The sequence below is a fragment of the Trachurus japonicus genome, chromosome 11, assembly GCF_045865225.1.
Source record: "Trachurus japonicus isolate A0001 chromosome 11, Traja_1.0".
Lineage (NCBI taxonomy): Eukaryota > Metazoa > Chordata > Actinopteri > Carangiformes > Carangidae > Trachurus > Trachurus japonicus.
In genome coordinates this window covers 33,319,034-33,340,672 of record NC_140917.1, presented here as the reverse complement: position 1 = coordinate 33,340,672, position 21,639 = coordinate 33,319,034, and the positions used below count along the sequence as shown (strand labels likewise).

The window sequence follows — 21,639 nt, the reverse complement described above, 5'->3', positions numbered from 1 at the left end:
GATGATTAGTCGAGTAGCAGTAGGTTCGTTACTTTCAAGATATTTTTAGAATGGCTGAGTGCAGCCGTGAGCTGCTCAGAGCTACTCTATGGAGGCTAATGGGATTTCTTGGTTTCTCTCATCAAACTCATCAAATACACAATCCAACAACTCCAAAACACTCTGGTGGACAAGTTGTGACCTGCACATTCACCACGCTATGAGATAATAATGAGCATTACGAGAGTTGTTTTAAAGATAAATACAGAGACTGCTTGCTGAAAAACGGTCCCTGAAGGCAATGTGCATCACCGGTTTTGCATGAATTTACCTCAGAAACAGCTCTGTCTCATAACATTAGGTTAGGAGTTTTTGGATCGTGTATTTGATGAGCTTGATGAGGGAAACCAAGAAGCTTGGCGATCTAAAAATAGCTTGCACCGACAATTAAAGGTAACAAACCTACTCCTAAAACTATAGGGATTATGGCAATGGGCCAATTTGCCAAAATGTTGAACTATCCCTTTAAAGGTAAAGAACCTACTCCTAAGAATATAGGGATTTTGGCAATAGGCGAATCTGACAAATGTTGAACTAAGTTTGAGCAACAAATAATAGTTCCTCTTTAAATTTGTACAACAAAGCTTCACAAATGTTTGTCACCTTTTGTTCATGTCGAAGGCACTTTTGTAAGCAGTGAATTAAATGATACATACTTCTGTCCAGCCACACTTTCATGAGAAATCCACAGAGGATATGTTGAAACTGAAGGATGAACACTGAGCAGAATCTTCTCAGTGTTGGTGTCTCTCCTGAGTGACGTTACACGCAAAATCTCCTCAGAGCAGTTTGGAATCTTCTCATCATCTTAATGAAAGGAATTGATATAAAACGGAAAGGTGAAATCTCATTGGTTGTTAACTGTGATATAATGAACATACTGTATACCACAGCTGCAATTCTAAAACCTTATCACAGCATATCACTGTGTTAGGGAAATATGAATCAAAGTTTGTTGTCATGTATTCATGACAACAAAACAGGGAGCGAAAGGTAGCCGGTGTTTTGACAACGTTAATAAACAGAATGAATTAGTTGAATTCACATGTTCAAGGTTATTGAGCACTGATTGAGCAGTGACTTCCTCCTGAAAAAAAGCTGAGGAAAAAACGACATGCAGAGGTAATGTCCGGGGAGGTGGGACTATTCTTCTATTAGATTATTAAAAGCAATACATCACTCCAGTCCGTGATATATGTTCATTATACCATGCTTTTAAAAATATTTTATTATGGAAATATTTTCTCATCTTATTTACATAGAATACACAGTAAAACAGTGACACAAGATACACAGAAAATGACCTCACCCAACTCAACTGAAATGAAAAGTGTTTCATTCTTCGCATCAGGCCGAAGAGGTATAATGAGCGTATACCACGGCCTGTCATGATGTATTGCTAAAATATATAATGTCCTTAACATCTAATTACCCTCTGACAAATTACACTCTGTGTTTATGTGTGTTGGGTGCTCCTCCCTCCTTTCCAGCTGCCAACCTATCTACAAACCTGCCAGATGCGTTTCCACTGCAGGAACTTGGGGGTAACTTTACAGGGCCGGCCCCGTTGGTACAGTACATGTCTCCACTTCAGGAACCTCCCCCACAGGGCCGTTTACAGGAACCTTTACAGGGCTGAACGGAGTCCCTGCCTGGGAGTAGGTACTCAGATCGGCCCTGAAGAAGTCCCAGTGCTGATTGGTCAGACTCAAAGCAGGATGTGACGCTATTAGAAAGCCCCGAAATAAGCAGCATTTTTAAAACCCTACATTATTAAAAACACGAGATGGCCGGAAAAAAGAGAGAATAACTCGAGAGTAGCAATAGGCCTAGTAAATAAAATAAAATTCAAAAAAGTCTGATAAATACGCGATCGCGGGATTACGTGACGATCGAGACGGCAATCCTTTTTTTTTTAGAAAGCATGCTGAAAAAAACAACAACAAGAGCAGTGAAAAAAAGCCCTGCACATCGACAGCACGATATGATCGAGACTGTCGCACATCGCCATAAGAGCCCGGTGTGTCCTGTCTGCAGTGGTGACACGGCCAACGAGAGGGCCGAGTGAGAGGATGGTTCCTGTAGAAGTTCCTACCCCCTCCCTTTACCAGGAACTCCTGTAGTGAATCTACTCTGGTTGTTGGATCAGCAGTTTGGACCTTTACACTTCTGGCTTTTTTTTCATTTACTCCGAGCTTGAAGGTGCTATTTCCATTATTTTGCTCAACGAGAACTGCTAAGTTAAAAATGAGTCAAGTGAATTTCAAAAAAACAACACTAAACTAAAACGTGAAGTATTTTACCACAACTTACAATAACTTGTAAAGCAGAATCTTGTTGAAAACCAGACCAATTACAAATAACCAAAAGAGCAAAACAAAGATGTGCAAAATGTGTACATACTTGCTGATTTTCTAATTTAAATCCATAAATGTAAGAGTTTTTAAACCAACACTAAGGAACTTTTCAACCTTCATAAAATATTTTCATAACTTTTGTGATGATACATCGACTTACAACAAGTTGAATGACACCTCTGTCATGGCCTGAGGGGGTCTGTATGGCCGTTACTGGCACTAAGCAACTTTGAGGAGCATGGTAGGAAACCGGCTCTCACTTAAGTTTCACTTTCATGAGTCACGACGAGGAGGGAGCAGGCAATGCGGTACGTTCCCGTCGGATTGTGCATGTGTGTTTACTGTGAAATGATCTGCTGGTAACAGAAACTTAGTTTGGACGTCTTCTGTTCATTTCCATGCACCAGGAGATCAGAATTTTTACAGCGCTATGTGCTGGTGCTCATGGGAGATGGAGTCTTCCTTCAGGCAAAACACTACCGCTTTGGGCCACTGGCGCCGCCAAACTCAACCAAAAATGAATGTTCTTTAGTACTGCTTTAACTCAATATTTACTTTTGATTTTCTGCAGCACAACCGCTCTCTCCAAGGCACCTGGGACTCCTGGAACACTGACTGGCTCACGGAAATGTCTGCCTTCTTCAGACAACAGAGAACATGGTGCGTAGTTCTCATGATCTGATGACTGTTTCTGTAAAAATAATGCATGGCAGTGACCTCAGTAAGTCTCTAAACTCCACAGCACTTCTGGAACTGTGTTGCTTGATAATAAAAATGACACAGTACTTTCAGAAATCCTGCTACTTACTTAACACACAAATGACACAAAATTCACAACAGTGACATCATGAAATCAAGCTGAACATGTGAATACCAGACGTTACACATTTAACCATTCGTATCAGAACAGTGAAGGCTAGACAAACTAGAAAAAATAACTGTAAACATGTGGTTAACTACAGTCAGTGACACCTGTGGCAAAGTGGATCAATTTTAGTAGCTACATTGAAAGAGGTCTGTGTCAGTCTGGGATAAGCTGACCGAGGAAGTGCATTTATTCCTTTCTACAATTCAAATTCTTTGCTCTGCTCTTTACTGGATTAAAATGATGAGCGCACATGAAATATACTTTTAAATACTAAGTATTTTTTATCCAGTACTCAAGTAACCAACTTAAACTAAAAATTCAACAAAAAATATCTAACTGACAAACTGTCACATGATTAGAGTCGTATCTGACCAGGAGAGTCTCCTTTTAATTAAAGCAGAAGTAAGCGATCCGGTCGTTTTGGCTAATGCTGCGTTCCAGGCAGGCTTTTGAAACCGTAAATTACAGCTTCAAGTCACAACTTACGACTTTGTAGCGTTCCAGGCAACCCACTCGTGTTTTTCCGACCTGTCTTACCTGTGAAAGTCACTATAACGGCCACTCGTAACTTCCGACCCGTGAACTCGTACCAGATCAAACTGGTACGACTTCACAGGTTGGAAAAAACACGAGTTACGGGCTGCCTTGAACGCACCATAACAGTCCTCGTCCCTACGTCACCACATTCACGGCGTCCCTTGGCTGCACACACAGCCCTGCATGCCGTTCTCTCTCCTCATTGGATAAAAACTGTAGGATACGATAAATGTTTTCTCCTCGGCTCAGAGCAGAGCAGAGTGACTGACAGACCCGTGTTTCAGACCAAACACTCTATGTAAGTGATTGCTGTCGGAAGATATAACTATTTAAGACTTATATTAACACAAATCACAGATCACTTACTTCTGCTTTAATGAGACTTTGGACTTACTGTATGAATCTATAGGCTATGTGCCGCCTGTTGAATAAAGTACGCTCAGGCACAACATGACAAAACATGGTGAAGTCTTTCATAATTTTAAGGCCTCAAATTGAGTAACTTAAGTTATATTTTACATGAATTTCACAATCCATCTATCTATTTATCTCACACTCCCTGTCTAGAAAAAACACATGCAGACCTAAAATAATTCTAAATATAGGCCTAAGTAAAAATGTAAAAATATGTAAACGAAGAAAATTGTACATTGTAGGTATGTGTTAAAATCATTAAAAAAAACAACAACAACAACAAAACTTACACACCTCATACAGTTTTGGCCTCTAAATGAATTTGGAAATACCTTTGCCTCTGACATGAGATGTGCCCAGCAGACTGTTGAATACTCAAAGACATCAAGATCTTCAATGATCTTTCCCCCACGGTCCTTTTCAAGTTTTGGCAAAAGCTCTCTAAAGAGAGTGTACAGGCCTTCAACAACTGCAATCTACAGGAAAAGAGAACAGATTAAATTGAATGTGATTCACTAGTGAAATTAAATTTGCTAATTTGCTAAAGTGTTATAATTTACCTTTTGAGTCCTGGATATGATTTCATTCTTGCAGAGTATCTGATACAAACTTTGAGCCAGAGGGTTACATCCAGTTAGCTTCCGGATGTAGCCAATCAATGTCTTGTGTGGAACCACTGGAGGTCTTACTTTCTAGATGAGAACAATGTTAAGATACAGTTTTATTTAAAACTGTAGCTAGTAAATAAGTGTTATATCAGTAAAGACTTCACATTTCTTGGCGTATTAAGTTTTTTTAAGATGTGCTGATTTTGCTGGTTGTTTTACTGAGGATGAGAATACAAATTCAATATCACTTCCATTCCTTTGAGCAAAACAGACAAATTAAAACAAGAAATTGAAACTAGAAAGTTTAATTTCTCCTGTTTCGCGGTAGTTGTGTCTGTCGCCGTATCGCCACGGCAGCGATGAATGGGAGCGGATGCAAGTTCTGCTGCAGTTTTTTTCCACAGACAGCGTCGGATGGCTACTCAAACATGCACAGAGAAGTTTATTTACTTCAAGCAAGCCGACATGTTTGTAAAACTAGATCTAATTCAAAGTCTTGCGCAAACCCAAGGGGGACAGCTCTCCATTCTCACACCTTGCTGTTCCAAAACCCACCCACTTCGAAACACTTGACTTGCTTTAAGTCAACAAACTTCTGGGTGCATGTTTGAGTAGCCATCTGACGCCGTCTGTGGAAAAAAATGTACACTTCAAGCAAGTCGTTGATATTCCTGTGTTTATGACACAAACAGGAGCTCCAACTGCACCTGAACACACCGCGCACAGCAACTTGGGTCTTGCGCGAGACTCCGGGAGACTTTGAATTAGATCTAGTTTTACAAACATGTCGGCTTGCTTGAAGTAAATAAACTTCTCGGTGCATGTTTGAATAGCCATCTGACGCTGTCTGTGGGAAAAAAATGCGGCTTTGAGGGCTGGAAACAGTCTAAACAGCAGAACTTACATCCACTCCCATTCATTGCTGCCGTGGCGATGCGGGGACAGACACAACTACCGCAAAACAGGAGCAATTAAACTGAAAATCTTCAGATTCATTCTTTTAGACCTAAAATGATAGGAAAATACACCCCCGAGTTGAATTCGCCTGGAATTGTCCTTTAAGATGCACAGGGCTTACAATGATGTAGAGCGATGACAAGAGGGCACTGATTCCTTTGGGGGTTTGTTGCACTGAGGGCTTCACATCATCATAGAAGAAATCTGTGGGGGCTGGAAGCTCCTCAGAAAAAGAGGACAGTGAGAAGTGAAGAGTGGAGCCATCTGAGATTCCACAACTCTCCAATGTGTTGCCACTTCCACTTTCACCTCTGAAAATGTATTGGATAAACACATGAACAGAACACAGTGTACAAATAGACACATCTAAGCCCCCCTGATCCATAGATGACAATAATTACATGTAATGAAGAACGTGTGCTGGGATCCCACTTTCATTGGCTAGCTTCTTCCTCAAATGAGCTATTGTGTCTTTTTGCAGGTCCACGTTCACCTCAAAGTCTCCCTGTGTGAAATAAAGATGTATATATGGGAGACATAGTTAATCAACATTAAAGCAGAAGTAAGCGATCCGGTGGTTTGGCTAACTTCTTGTCAGCAGATGGAGTTAGCAGTCCCCGTCCTCGTCCCTACGTCACCACATTCACGTGCATCCCTTGGCTGCACACACAGAGAGGACCGCCCCTTTATGCCGTTCTCTCTTCTCATTGGATAAAGGTTGTAGGATACAAGGAAAGTTTTTTCCTCGGCTTACAGAAGAGCAGAGTGACTGACAGACCCGTGTTTCAGACCAGACACTCTATATAAGTGATTGCTGTCGGAAGATATAACTATTTAAGACTTAAATTAACACAAACATTCCGCTTACTTCTGCTTTAAGAAACCACAGGAATCCTTTCATTTACATGACAAATTATCTAATAATCATGTTTGAGCTATCCAGCAATAACAATAAGTCTGAATAATTAAGTTGTAGTAAACATATTTTCTTTTTTGCTTATTATTATTTCATTATTTCTGTTTGTTCAGTTTTCACAAATTTTAACATTAAGTCATCATTTAAAGGAACTGTATGTATAGTCGTTAAATCATCCTAATATGTCACAGAGACTCAGGAATAATATGATCTCACTGACAATAGTGCAGCCAGAATATTAGCATTATTATTATTTTTTATTTTTTTGCAGACCGCAAATCATGTTTATGTTTCGAATTTACATTTTGGCATGTGTCGCCACCCAGCGCTCTATCCCAGCAGGGGTCGACAATATAAATGGCCCGGTGGCCCGGACGTACTTTTCAAACCGTCAGGGCCACCAGAACGCTCCAAACACTGGCCCGGTGGGGCCAGTGAAAATAATGCCTTGAAAAAAATATAACAAGTAAATAAATAAATCTAATTTCACATTAAATCCCTGTGGTTTGAAATGATAACTGTCAAATCGTCTCGGTAATTAGTGCTAAGAGATCCCGACCCGATCAACGACAGAGACATCTACTTTCTGTGCGCAGCCAGCGCTGTGCCCTGGCACGTCAGCACCACCTGCAAGCAGCTGCAGCTGCAGCTCCAGCTCACTCACTGCTGCTGATAGAAGGTCGTCACAAGAACCGATAAAAACCTTTTTCTTAACCATGAAACTTCCCTCCTCCTCAGCGCGTCGGGTCGAGTCCTGTCGGGACCGACGCGAACGTTACACACGGGCCAGAGCTCGCGTTGGGGCGCCAGCTGTTCGGTGTGCGCCACAGCGGTGGCACGTCACGTGACATTTAGACCATAATAACAACAACAAAAAAACGTGTGTAAACGCAAAACTGAGCTGAAAATGAAACAATGAGTCAGTTTTGCACCAATCTGTGGAAACAGCCTAAACGTGAATGAATGAGAACAACAGTTATATCACTGAACTACTTGGAGGATAAAAGTAATGACTACATAACTTCATGTTTGTGTTGAGGCATATTTACCATTTTAACTCTGTTTTTACTTCATTGTTAAACCACAGTGGAGGCTAAATATGTGAAACAGTTAAATAAAGTAGCCTGATGAATTTAAAAGCACTTTTTTTGACCTTCTTTAATGAAATTGAATGAAAAATATCTGATACAGGATATAAATCCTCAGACTCAAATAAATAACAACATACAAAAATTAAACACAAATATACCAACTCATACATAATCACTAAAATACATATAACAAAATAATCCCCCAAAATCTCAAGAAACTACAAGATCGTGGTATTGAATAAGTATCAAGAATGTTGGAAATTGACTAGTAATGGTATCAGAAAGTTCCAGCCTCGATGGCGAGACCGCAGGAATTGGCTGGGATATGTTGTTTTTTCGTTAATATGGGGATCGATACCTATTGTCCTGGGCCAGTGGTTAGAATGGTGGGGCCAGTGATCTTCAAAAGCCACTGGCCCAGAGGGCCTGTGGCAAATTTCCCTTATTGTCTACCCCTGAATCCCAGTAACAGCGTCAGTGGCATTTCAGCCTCCGGGTTGCCAGTTAGCTTCCACTGAGCTGCAACTATGGCTGGGAGATAAAAAGAGATCGCGTAAAAAAGGATTGTTTTCTATTATCGGTTATTATGGTCATATTTCCTTGATATCACACGGTAGAAATAAGCGGCTTTGATACACCGCTTGCTGTTGTGAGCATATAGCCTAGTTAGTTTGAGCTGAAGCTAAAGGTAAAGATAAAGGGAAGAATTACAAAGTGAAAGTTAGAAAAGAGGGAGGAAATGTGGTGAAATGGCGCTGATGGTAAATAAAGTGATGGTGAATGCGTGGAGCGGTTAATGAGTCTGGCCGGTCAGGTCGCCTGTCTCCGGTCGTCATGTTTTATGATCTGACGGTCAGAAAGTGGAGAAGAAACGGAGCGGCTCGTGTCGTCTATTCTGCGGTAAGACGTCTCATACGTTGGCTTATCTACGGCGTGATTAACACACACTAAGGCTCCGGTAGATGCGGGGTTACAGTGTGTGTGTCAGCGCTGCACACAGACACACCGTCGAAGCGGTGAATGTAACAATAACTTGCAGATCACCTGAGTGACGTGAACTCCGCTCATAGTTACTGTGAGTCAGAGCAATAAAACAGTAAGGTTGTTGATGAATATTTAGCTTTTTACACTGCTCAAACTATAGAAACGCAAACACAATAGGAGATGGTAGGCAGATATAGATGTATATGATATGCTGCTTCATCCCTCTGAATGCAGGTAGCTAACTAATGCAGTCTATGTTTCAGAGAGGCATGATCATCATCACTTTGAGATGGACTGTGTGAGTGAGCAGAGCAGAGGTTAGCACGTTACTGTCTGGCAACCTCGAGTCTGGGGGGTAGGGGAGGGGAAACAACGTGCTGCTGTGTTTTGAATTTGACTGCAAAAACAGTTTTGGCCACACAGCTCCTTTAAATTATGTCGACGTATCATATGTAACCATATTTTTATGTTGTCTACATTCTGTCAGTACAAAATAAGCAATAAAGCAATAAAGAAGCAGCAATAAAGAAATAAAGGGGTCACAGCGTTGCTTTAGAACAGGGGTCACTAACCCATCAATCATGATTTAAGGCTACAGGTAGATGTTTCAGAGTGGTAGATCTGTAGAACAATAAAGTTAAGACTACGAAACAAAAACATGAAGATGAGGAAAAGTAAATTTGAGAGTGAACTTGTATTTGGTTTATTTTGTGGGAATTGAAAAGCTTGGCTTGCTCCTGCTCCTTTTGTTGATTTGAATCAATCTATCTATCTATCTATCTATCTATCTATCTATCTATCTATCTATCTATCTATCTATCTATCTCAATCAATCAATCAATCAATCAATCAATCAATCAATCAATCAATCAATCAATCAATCAATCAATCAATCCAAAAAACAACAAACAGACAAACAGACGAGGAGTAAAACTAGTCCATGCAAACCTCAGCTATGTGACATGCTTTATTAACAGCTGTGGAAAAATGTACAAGGGGAACTTTTTATATATTTTCATGACTTTTTACTTGTCGTTTCCACAGGCAGATTAAGAAGCAAAAATACAAAAATACAAAAATGAATCTTTACTCTGCAAATAATTAAACAACTATGGTGTGTCTCAAATCGCATACTTCTCTTAGTGCACTTAATTTCGGCAGGGTAGTACCGTCTCAAATCAAACTCTGCCGCTGCGCACTTACCGGAAATGACTTGACAGCTTCTTCTTCTATTTTTAAAATTCTGATTGCAACCGGCCATTGGAGTTCTATCGCCGACACTTGACAGCGCTTTTTGCCAATCAAAACGAGCTATTAAGTTGTGTTTTATTGTGTTAGTGTTGTTGTTGTGCTGTTATGAGTGTTTTTTAAAGACATTTACACCGGTGTCAGCTCCGTTGCTGCTCAAAGTAACCGCTGCCGTTTGAAAAGTAGTGACGTGCTTCCGCTACGTCACTAAGATGGCGGCCGTTAAGTGTGGAAAGTGTCCATTGATCCACACTCAATTTTCTGGCCGTTTGAGTGCGCCAATTGAGTGCGCATAGCGCACTACATTTTCGCACACTGTTCAGTGTGAACGCGAAGTGTAAGTGCAGAAGTGCGCGATTTGAGACACACCACTAGTCTCCTCAAAAGGCCACATGCCCTTTATGTCCCTCCCAATGATGTTTAATCATAACAGAGATGGGGACTCGAGTTTGCGACTCGAACTCGAGTCGCACTTAAGTCGCACCCACAGAGACTTCAGACTCGACTCGGACTCGTGTTTTGAGACTCGTGAACAATCATTATTTTTTGGGGCTCGTGCCTCCATCCTGACAGGACGACCGACAATCTTTTTTTTTTCTTTTTTCTTTTTTGCCGTTAACACACCACTAGCGGAGCAGCGCCACATGGCCGGTAACGTTATTCAGATAGAGGTTAGATCTTCATATTGAACTCCTACAGAGTGCAGCCCAACACCAGTGTCTAAAGAGCGAGGAGCAGCTGAGCTCCTCTGACAGCGCAGTCAGCTGCAGGTGAGTGACAGGTGACTGTGAACTGGCTTTTTTTTTTTTTTTTTTTTTTTAAATAGCGGCACCGTCCGTAGCCCACATGTGAGGTACAACGTCCGTTTGTTGTCAGACCTTCCTTCACGGGGACTAGCTGCTGCATAACTGGCACATATCAGGCTACTGTAGGCTAAATCCTCCTGTTTATTTATGTTTTTGCTGCGAAATATGACTGAAGGCACCTATAGAAGTCTGCACATGTCGACACGCCCCCATGAGTTGACGGAGCTAATAATAAAAAAAAAACAAAAAAAAAAACAGTTCTTCTCTCAGAAACATGTTCCAGAAAGGTTTTGCTGCACATAAAGATGTGAGCTATAGGTACCATCCAGATCTTGCAGTCTAAATCATTTTCCATGTTGTTCTTCTGGGTTTTCTGAATTCAACAAAGCAAAAAAAAGAGAAAAGGCCAGTGCAGAGGGGCAGAGCAGCCTTGATTCTTCCTTGACTCAGAATACAGTTTCCTTTAAAGGAAAGCTTTCATTGTGTGTTTTCTTCATATTGCATTGCAATATCCTGTTTAAAGTGATCATATAATAAACAACTAATCAATACTGTATAGATAAAGGAGTGATAATAATACAGTAAATGCTTTGAATCTCTTAGATATAGCTGTGCAGTATCCTTAGTAGACCAGATAGCAGCAGATGATAGAAGGGTCATTACAACCAGAAGAGACAGGAGACTTTTATTTTATAGAGACTTGAGACTTGACTTGGACTCGTGACCAAAGACTTGAGACTTGATGAAGTCTCACCCCTCAAAGACTTGAGACTTGACTTGGACTCGTGACCAAAAAAAGACTTGTGAACATCTCTGAATCATAAAGTCAAGGAAGTATCCTAATATAATACTGTTATTACAGTTTTGGCCACACAGCTCCTTTAAATTATGTCGACGTATCATATGTAACCATATTTTTATGTTGTCTACATTCTGTCAGTACAAAATAAGCAATAAAGCAATAAAGAAGCAGCAATAAAGAAATAAAGGGGTCACAGCGTTGCTTTAGAACAGGGGTCACTAACCCATCAATCATGATTTAAGGCTACAGGTAGATGTTTCAGAGTGGTAGATCTGTAGAACAATAAAGTTAAGACTACGAAACAAAAACATGAAGATGAGGAAAAGTAAATTTGAGAGTGAACTTGTATTTGGTTTATTTTGTGGGAATTGAAAAGCTTGGCTTGCTCCTGCTCCTTTTGTTGATTTGAATCAATCTATCTATCTATCTATCTATCTATCTATCTATCTATCTATCTATCTATCTATCTATCTATCTATCTATCTATCTATCTATCTATCTATCTCAATCAATCAATCAATCAATCAATCAATCAATCAATCAATCAATCCAAAAAACAACAAACAGACAAACAGACGAGGAGTAAAACTAGTCCATGCAAACCTCAGCTATGTGACATGCTTTATTAACAGCTGTGGAAAAATGTACAAGGGGAACTTTTTATATATTTTCATGACTTTTTACTTGTCGTTTCCACAGGCAGATTATGGCCACAGCACAGCAGTGGGTCCCTCAGTAATGAGGTACAGTCCCCCGGATTTCCCACCTACAATAGAGGTATGCCTACAGCAACTTTTCTGTATAGACTTATTATTTAACTCCTTTGCCATTATGCAAAAATCTGATTTGTGAACAGTAAACTCACCCTGAGCATGACATGGCACCGAACTGTGTCTGTTCCACATGTTTCATTTCTTGGTGGCACTGAATTTGGGGGAGCCGTCCACAAGTTCTCCTTCGGTGTAAATATAGCGTAGATTACATCTCCGCTTTTAATGTGTCTGTCTTCTAAAGACCCTGTAGATTAAACAAAATAAAATCACTTTATTAATATTATTATTTAAATATGCTTTATTGTTGAAATAGCAACTGTGCTGAGAGGTTCTTGACCCCACCATAGACCTATCTTTTTTGGGGGAGGGTGAAATCTGCAAATCATTAGACTGATTATGATAAATATATCAGATGTAATAAACACTTTCTCATATCACCTTGTTTGTTGACATACATTTAGGGTATACCTTTTACATTGGAAAAATGTTAAATATTTTCTTCATATTCATTATGGTGCATAATCACATTGACATTTTCATTATTCATTTCAAAGGTGGATGATCCTACATGTGTTGAAGAAGGGATCGTCAGTCAGGGGCATGCCATCCAGTGTGTAGAGACAGACACCTTTAGATGAAGGAATACTCTCAAGGTGGCAAATCCTCAGAATCAGATCTTCCACTGTGTTCTGCGATGGATCCATGTCTGTGTATTTAAATTAAAAAGATGTTACATATAAAAGAGTGTATTTTTATTTTGATGCATTTTTCAGATGATGCAAATCCCAAATGTATATGAGGAATAAAGTTTCTAATTTCCCTACCTCCAATGCATTTCAGTTCCTGGCATTTGGGGTATGTGTACTGCAGAGAGAATGACTTGAGTGACTTTTGCACTTGATTTAATTCTGGGGCTCGAAATCTGCAGATTGTTGTTTTCAGTTTGGAAAAGCGATTCTTTTCCGCCTGAGTCAATCCTGTTTGGAAAAATATCAATAATAATGTTAAATACAAATTGATTATTAATTCAAAATAAATCCACAATGTTAACATGTACAGTAGGTACTACTTCAAAGTGGCCATTTCACTCGCGGGGAGCGAGATTCACGCAACACGTGAAATGTAAGTGGCAACTGTAGCCACTAGGTGGAAGCATAGTACTGAATTGCAGGTCAAACGATTTTGGGACAATTCCACATTTGACCACAATGTAGCTGCAATGGAGAGTGGCGCTGTTTTAGGCTACAGGTAGAGTGAATGGAGAGGGGGACTGCTAAACCGTATCAGATCTGGGTGACCTTGGATAATCACTTGTGCTGTCTTTGTTTTACAGTAGAGCTAAAATATGGACATTAGTTGTTTTTTAAGGAACATTCACGGCCTGACTGGATGTTGCTTAAATATAAGAATAGCCCATAATAATATCTGATACAGACATCTGAGGTTGTGATTTTCCTCGCTCGCTGCAGCCACGGCTAAGCGGAGGCAGAAACAATTACGCACAGCCTACAGAAGTTTCAACTTCCATACAAGCATTTAAGAACTGATTCTTATCACTTCCATAATTCAGAGAGGATTTTTACTCAACGAAAAAATGTATAAAGATCAGTTTTTAGGTTGAAGACACGACAGCAGCACTATGTCCAGACGCTGATGTGTGTCAGCTGGAGCAGCGGGTCTGTGATCATTAAGACACGTGTGAGCATCATGACTGATAGCTCCCCTGGTAGAGCAGCTCCCTCAGTAATCAGAAGTATCCACTAGTACGGGCTCGAATCTCAATACAGGTTGTAACTTTAGTTAATGTGTTTTCTTGTCTCATCATCATGATCACATATGGTTCCACCACGTTTGAGCAAATGAGCATTAATTCTCCGCCCGGCCGAGGCACCAACTTCCCTGCTTATGTTTTCGTGTACACGCTTCAGGGCCACTATAGGTTGCTGTAGCCTTATTTTTGTTTAGTCTGATATGCGCAGCCGGTGGAAGCACTGCCACTGCAAGCCACCGTGTCGGTGTTACACCGGAGCGGAGGGGACCCGACGGCGGATTCGTCCCGCCCCCCTCCCCCCCAACACGCACCGCACCGTAACTGGAATTCCTGATCCGCCGCAAGTTGCAAGAGCCCCGCGGAGCCCAGTCTCTCCCTCCTCTCCCACACTTCAGAGTTTACTCACCGCAGAGTAAACCACTGGATCTACCCCCCACCCCCACCCCTGCACGCTGTGCATATGTACGTAGATACTTCACTTAAGTAGGCTACAGTAGCCTTCTCATTGTCAGACAAAAGCACTGCCCCCTACAGTACTTTACAGCTGTTCAACTTCAATTCTTTGAATAACCCACATAGGTTCTCAAAGGGGGGCAACCGCCATTCCGACATGCCGCCACTCCGACATTAGGCCCTAATTGTCGGAATGGCAACACTTTACCCTTTAATAAACATCCCATCATTCCGACAATTTTCGTCTCCTAAGGTCGGAATGGCGGTATTTTTTTCTCTTTGAAACGTGTTGCCATTCCAACAAATCTTTTAAAAGCCTACCCCACCCCACCGCACCCCCCCCAAAAAAAAATAGGCCTAACACTATTTTGCACTAATGATATGCCGGCGCAAAATAGCAGTTTGCCCACGTTTGTCCAGTGCATCTCATTAAAGCACACAGATTAGTCAGATAATTCAAACGACGATTTCAAAGCCTCAGATTTTAAGCAGAGGGACTCCACAACCTCGTAAACCAACGAAGGAGGAGATAGGCCTTGAACGGGAAGCAGACCGTGCTTTCAATCACACACTCCGAACCCACTTGTTGCACTTTAGAAAATATAATTCAGGGGGGAAAAGGCTTACAAACATGGACCAAAACGGCTCCAAAATACGCACAAAAATCCAAAAGAAACGAAAATTAACTAAAAGATTAACTAAACAGGTCGGTGTTTTACGCATGCCTCTGTGCGTCTGGCACACGCGTCTTGGAGCTCTCCCACATTGGTTTGTGAATGAAAACTATATGTTCAGCTCCCCTTACATGTGAAATGTATTACTTATTATTATCTAACTATATGGACAGTGCCATGGATTTATCAGTGAAGAGTGAACTGCTGATATTTTGTAGTGCTGAAATATGACCAAGCGCGCTGTCCGCTGTCTCGGTGCTGGAGAGAGAGAGAGAGAGAGAGAGAGAGAGAGAGAGAGAGAGAGACTGACTCTGTACGCAACGAAATGTCATTTTACATGTAAGCAGAGCTGAACAGGCAGATGCGTAAAACACATATTTTGACTACTTCATGCTGTTGCTATTTTTTTTCAAGTTACCTTTCGTTTCCTTTGCATTTTTGTGCGTATTATGAAGCTGTTTGTAAGCCTTTTTACCAGGAGTAAATTCCCCAAAGTTGCAACAACTTGTGGTGATCCACTGGGTTTTGCCTGGCCAGCTGGGGTAGTTGATTTGCAGGTTTTTTTCATTGTGTATTAGGCCAGGGAAATGATCAATTATCCTTGTGGTTTGCGCAAGGGGACGTGCGGACCTTTAATGGATGAATGAATGTTTCTTTTTTGCTGTAAGTTGTGTGCGTAATGCGTAAAAGTGCATTAGTGGGACCGAGGGTTTAAATGGGGAAGTGACGTGGTGAGAGGGGAGGAGAATGAGAGACACGGTCGGCGTTTGGACGGCTGGCGTGGCGGCAATTACAAAGCGGCATAGTGGATTATTTTTCCTTTTGGACACTGCACGGCCCGTTTTCAGCCAAGCGGGACGAGGGAGAGGACTGGCGTGGTCACCTGGCGGAGCCGCGGCGTCTCTCCCGTGTGGACAGTAGGACAAACAAACTCTCTCTCACTCACCCTCACCACGCACCAACACACACACACACACACACACACACACACACACACACACACACACACACACACACACACACACACACACACACAGACAGTGACAGTGGGAGGGGGGGGGGGGGGGGCTTTCGGGTTCTGTTGATCTGTGTGTAATTGTTTATTATATACACACTAACCACCCTCGGAGTAACGCACATTTCCTTATGGAAATTAAAGCCTTGTCGGAATGGCGGGAAGAAACTGTCGGAATGGCAGGACGTTTACATGTCGGAATGGTGGTATGTCTGAATGGTGACATGTCTGAATAGTAGAATGTCGGAATGGCGGTATGTCGGAATGTATGTAACCGTTCTCAAATCAGCTGCCGCGGCCCGGCGGAGAATTAATGCTCATTTGCTCAAACTTGGAGCCATATGTGATCATAATGATGATGAGAAAAGAAAACACATTAACTAAAGGTACAACCTAATAGGGGTGTGACGACCTTGTACACGTGTAAACGTTTACACGGAATAAAACTGTAAACGTTTAGTAAAAAAAATCCCTAAACGATACACGCAATCTTTTTTTCCATATTTTTCGGGGGGCTGGGTGAAAAATAGTCCCGCACACTGTCTTCATTTAGAGAAAACTATGATTTAATTTAAAAAAATGATGCTGTGACGCGCTTCCCTCCTTCAGACAAAATGTGTGTAAGTGCGTTTTTTTTCCTTTTTTTCTTGTCTTTTTTTTTGCAAGCGAGTGTGATGACGCCGCCACGCCGGGTCAAACATTGCTTTTCTGCTTGCCAAAAGGTATTCTATGCAAATATAGCCTCCCTAAACACAAACAAAAAACCTTAAACGGATTGAAAGGGGTGTCTCCACACATTGAAGACGGCCGAGGACTGACGAGACGCATACATAAGTGTGAGCTCTGCCATGTAGTTCCGTGAAAAATGAGTTTGAGAATGGAAGATTACAGACGTTTCCTGATGAACTGGTTTTTATTGTTGTTATCCTGATACTGCTCTTGGAATGCTGCCAGACCACATGATTAGCCTACATGTTTTCAGTGGAAACAAGCTGGTTGATTGACATCTACGATAACCAATAGAGTTGAATGTACGTCAAGCATAGACCATTATGTTTAAACCAATAGCTAAAGATAGTTAGCGAGGAGAGACACAGGCCCATTCCTGACAGAGCTGATATTTTGCGGAACCATATTTTCTGACTGCTGTAGATAGCTACTGTAGCAAACCAGTCTTACATGTTACAAATTGAGGAGTCCTCACAAAAATGCTCGTCACAGAATCAGGAATTTCACATAGTCCACCTTCTTTGAAATGAGTCAGTAGCCATTGTTTTTTATTAAAAATGGATTAAGAGAAAGTTTAAAAATACAGCCAAATAAAGCAAAACCGAAAATACAGCACTGGCCCTCAAACTTGCAGGTCCAGCTTGTTGGATCACATTGATTAATGTAAAGGAAAAAAATTACATGAATTTGGTAGGCTATACCTTTATAGTGCGAGATATAAACAATTAACATTAGGATTAAAGCTGAGAAATACATTTCCATTTCATAGGGTCAGTGAAATCCCCTTTCTGCCACGTTGACATAAAACCTTCTTTCTTCTGACATAGTTTTGTTATATTCTGCTTATAATAGACATGCCATTCATGTTAAAGGGGCAACAACACCTGTTATAATATAAGATCATGTGTTGTTGCCCCAATTTCATATTATGAAATACTTGTGGTGGGATTTGCATAGTTAACAGTGCAATAATTAGTAATCTTACCAAAGTTGGTTAAATCTTCCTCTGTCACACTGTCGAGGAAATCTCTTTCATCCTTCACACCTAACTGTAGAAACTGGTTGTAGTAAGTTTCTAATCTGTGCTTCTCAAGTAGGTTGAAAATCGCAGCCATCTAAAACAGAATAATAAACAGATGTTAAAATACTCTTCAACATAAGAAGCCAGAGGTGTTCAGTGGTATTTATTCTTGTAGTTTAATCATATTATATTAATCATATATACCAACATACTAATATAATCATATACCTATGTTTAAATTGCAGAGGCTTACCTTGCTGTGTTCCAAGATGAAGTCCCTCAGCTATGCCGTGTCGTCTCTCTTTACGGGAAATGAAAGCTTGGCTGCTCTGTTGGAAATGAAAGTAGTTAGCTGAGCTTCACAAACAATAAAGGCTGTTTGGGCCATCCCACTTTGCTGGCACTTATTGTGGGACATTATTCAGTCCATGCTGTAAAGAGTTTGACTAATAAAAAAGAAAAGAAAACTGGCAGCAGAGACAGTGGATTTGCAATTCAGTGGATTACAATGACTGTAGACAGGAGGTTTTATGTTAATTCTACAGTATAGCAGCTTCTTACTGTTTATTTAAAAAGGGTAAATACAGTAAATGACAGTAGAATAACTGTTATATTGCAGTAGTAGCAAGAAAATGACTTTTGCATTCAGTTCCTATACACCAGTATTAAAAGTGGTGGTTCTTTGGTGATATTTTACCTAAGGATTTGCTCTTTCATCTTATACATATACACTGTGATGGACAGTTGCAATTTCATTGTATTTTAATGCAGTGACAATAAAGGCCTCTTACTTACAAATTACCTAATTCAAACTTCAACCTCAGCACTAATCAAAATTTAGACTTGGTTCAAAATAATAATTTCTGACCTCAAAAAATGTTTTTTGGCTGTAAAACCAACACACTTCTTCACAAGCCATGCAAATTCACATCAGGGATTGAGTGGGTACACATTGATAACATAACTCTATGTTATCCCATATTGGTGAAAGTGATGCTCACAACCATCCCTGGTCTCCCCTACATATTTGCTAAAATACTGAAAACATTTGTATTACCAAATTTGACCATATTTGAAACAGTCAGATGCTGATTTAAAATACAATCAACAACAACAATAACACTGAATTAAAAATATTGAACAGAACTGATGGCAGCATAGCTTGTTAACAATTCTTGTACACATGTAAACACAAACTTTATGATGTAAATGAAGAGAGAAGGAAAAGGAGAAAAGAGAGCACTGGCCTGCAACATTTTGTAGGTATTCCCAGTCATTGATGACCAGTGCCTGTGAAACAAAAACAAAATGAAAATGAAACATCACTGGCAAAAAAAAGTGAAAAAAAGAGAGAAAAAAAACAGATTTATGGAGAGACAAAAGTAACACTCGTTGGGGAAAATAATCAACTATTATTCAAGAGACAGAAAACAGACAGGATACATAGCACAGAGGAGAAAAACAGACAAAGGAGTGAGCGTGAGAGTAGATAACAGCTAGATTTTCATATGACAATTTGTGCACTTGTTTCAGTGATAAAAGTAAATGGCTTAAGTAATATTACATGAATGTGGCAAGACAAAGGAGGGCTGGGGCGGGGTTTGAACCCCAGTTTCCTGGGTAAGAGTCATGTGCACTGACCATTCAACCAAAAGTATGCTCCTGCAGCCAAGTAGCCAGGGCACAGGATCAATTGGTCACATCTCTCCCCCTCTTTTCACAAGTACGTCCTCTTGCTCCTTGCAGGCTGCCACCCATCAGGAATCCATCGTTCATCACTCCATGAGCCAGTCTGTACCATCTTCTCAAATATAGACTGGAGTGACTGAGAGTCATTTTTGCCAATCACCTTCATAGCTGTATTTACCATTTTTAATCTTAGATTTGAGCTGGACAGTGAAAGACCCAAACGACGCCGCCATACCTAATGAGACTTTCTAGCACTGCGTCATAAAATGTTGACATCATTTTCCTGCTCACCCCAACTACTATCACGCTCACTCCTTTGTCTGTTTTTCTCCTCTGTGCTTTGTATCCTGTCTGTTTTCCTGATTTGAACTCCAGATTTTTTCTCTTTCCACACTTGGCCCGGCCACAATTTACACTCTACACACATAATTTTTTCAGAATTTGTAAGACAAACTTGTTATCTCTCATATCATGTGCTCAAAATATCAGAGAGACTTACAGAATTTACAGAATAAGCCTCTGAGTGCGGCCACATCTGTCTCTGCTCCTCATTGACTCCAATACAAATATTTTCTGAGAGAAGCAGAACGGACTGATGTTTTAAAACTGCCAGCGTCTCCAAAATATTTACTGTAGAAACACCAAATCGTACCACATTTTTCAGGAAGTCCTTAGAGCAATGTGATCTGTGTTTTGTTCTGATAGGAGTTACCGTTTTGTCACAGTAAGCCTAAATGTGAGACCGGTGCAGAGGCAGAAAATCGCTCTTTTTCTCCACATTTCTGTCTGTCTCAGCCTGCGGGGGCCCCTTGCTGTGGTAACCACCTCGAGTTACCGTGGTAACCTCTGTGATTCTCAGGCCAGAGCTCGTTAACTTCATAAACAATCCACCTGGCGCTCGTTTAAATGTTTATAAACACAGACACAGCTAAATCAGACTGACACAGGATGCAGCTCATAGTCACACACACACACACACACACAGACTCTAGAAGCAGCTTCATGTGATTACAGTTACACACACACACACACACACACACATCAAAACACACAGGTATGTGAGGGACCGGAGCGGCCTCCCCACGTAAAGGGGATCAGGGCAGACCAGACTTAGGTGATGGAGGTTGGAAACAGAGCCAGCGAAGCGTCGAGTGCCAAAAGACAAGGTTTTTTATTTTACAAAAAAAATCAACAATAATCAACACACCCTCTGAGGGCAAAAACAGGTCCAAAAAATGACCCTACCCTAACCTCACACCAGGTTAGAACTGACCTCATAGCCTCACACCAGGCTAGAGCACCTTTCCTCAGAGCTGCCCGGAAGCCAAATGCCACTCCCTTAAATACAGCTGCTGTGAGTTAACTTAATTGGGGCAAACCATTACTGCAGGGCAAACCAAACACTATAACGGTCCCTCAAACACATCATTTACATCAATACACACCAGAATAAACAATACATAACATATTTTAACCTTGTACAATCTTTCACATATCCACACAATACCTGTGCAACATGATCACATAAAACCATATGATACAACAAGACAAACCCCCCTGAGCACCATGGGCTATGCCCACCTGGGCCCGCGCTCGTTAAAGACCGCCCCTGCAGCGGCGCGCTTCCACAGAGGAGCAGTGGAGCTGGACCGGGAGTGCAGGTGAATGTTGCATGTAAATGAATGTATGCAGGACCAGAATCTTTACCAGTGAACAGATGAAGAGTGGGACGAGTAGTGGGTACCTCACTACATGCCAGGATGGTAGGAAGGAGTGTAAACTGTCTCAGGTGACTTGTGGGTGTGGTGAGTGCGAGCAGCGGCGCACCGCATTCCCAACACCGGTGCGTGGCTCATGCCACGTATGTGAACAAAGCACGACCCCAAA

At 41.1% G+C, this 21,639-nt stretch overlaps 1 protein-coding gene across 1 annotated transcript in view; it reads right to left on the bottom strand.

Annotated features, from left to right (window-relative positions):
- The window catches only part of LOC146979178 (uncharacterized), a 40,771-nt gene extending 22,614 nt beyond the window's left edge, over positions 1 to 18,157 (bottom strand). The window contains exons 1-10 of the mRNA XM_085792328.1: positions 18,028 to 18,157; positions 13,225 to 13,377; positions 12,969 to 13,106; positions 12,493 to 12,644; positions 6,182 to 6,285; positions 5,902 to 6,091; positions 4,776 to 4,907; positions 4,548 to 4,691; positions 2,952 to 3,087; positions 696 to 846 (exon numbers count right to left, since the gene is read on the bottom strand). Of these exons, the coding sequence (XP_085648454.1) occupies positions 696 to 846; positions 2,952 to 3,087; positions 4,548 to 4,691; positions 4,776 to 4,907; positions 5,902 to 6,091; positions 6,182 to 6,285; positions 12,493 to 12,644; positions 12,969 to 13,106; positions 13,225 to 13,377; positions 18,028 to 18,157 (1,430 nt within the window). The remainder of the gene's footprint in view (positions 1 to 695; positions 847 to 2,951; positions 3,088 to 4,547; positions 4,692 to 4,775; positions 4,908 to 5,901; positions 6,092 to 6,181; positions 6,286 to 12,492; positions 12,645 to 12,968; positions 13,107 to 13,224; positions 13,378 to 18,027) is intronic.
- Positions 18,158 to 21,639: the final 3,482 nt, after the last annotated feature.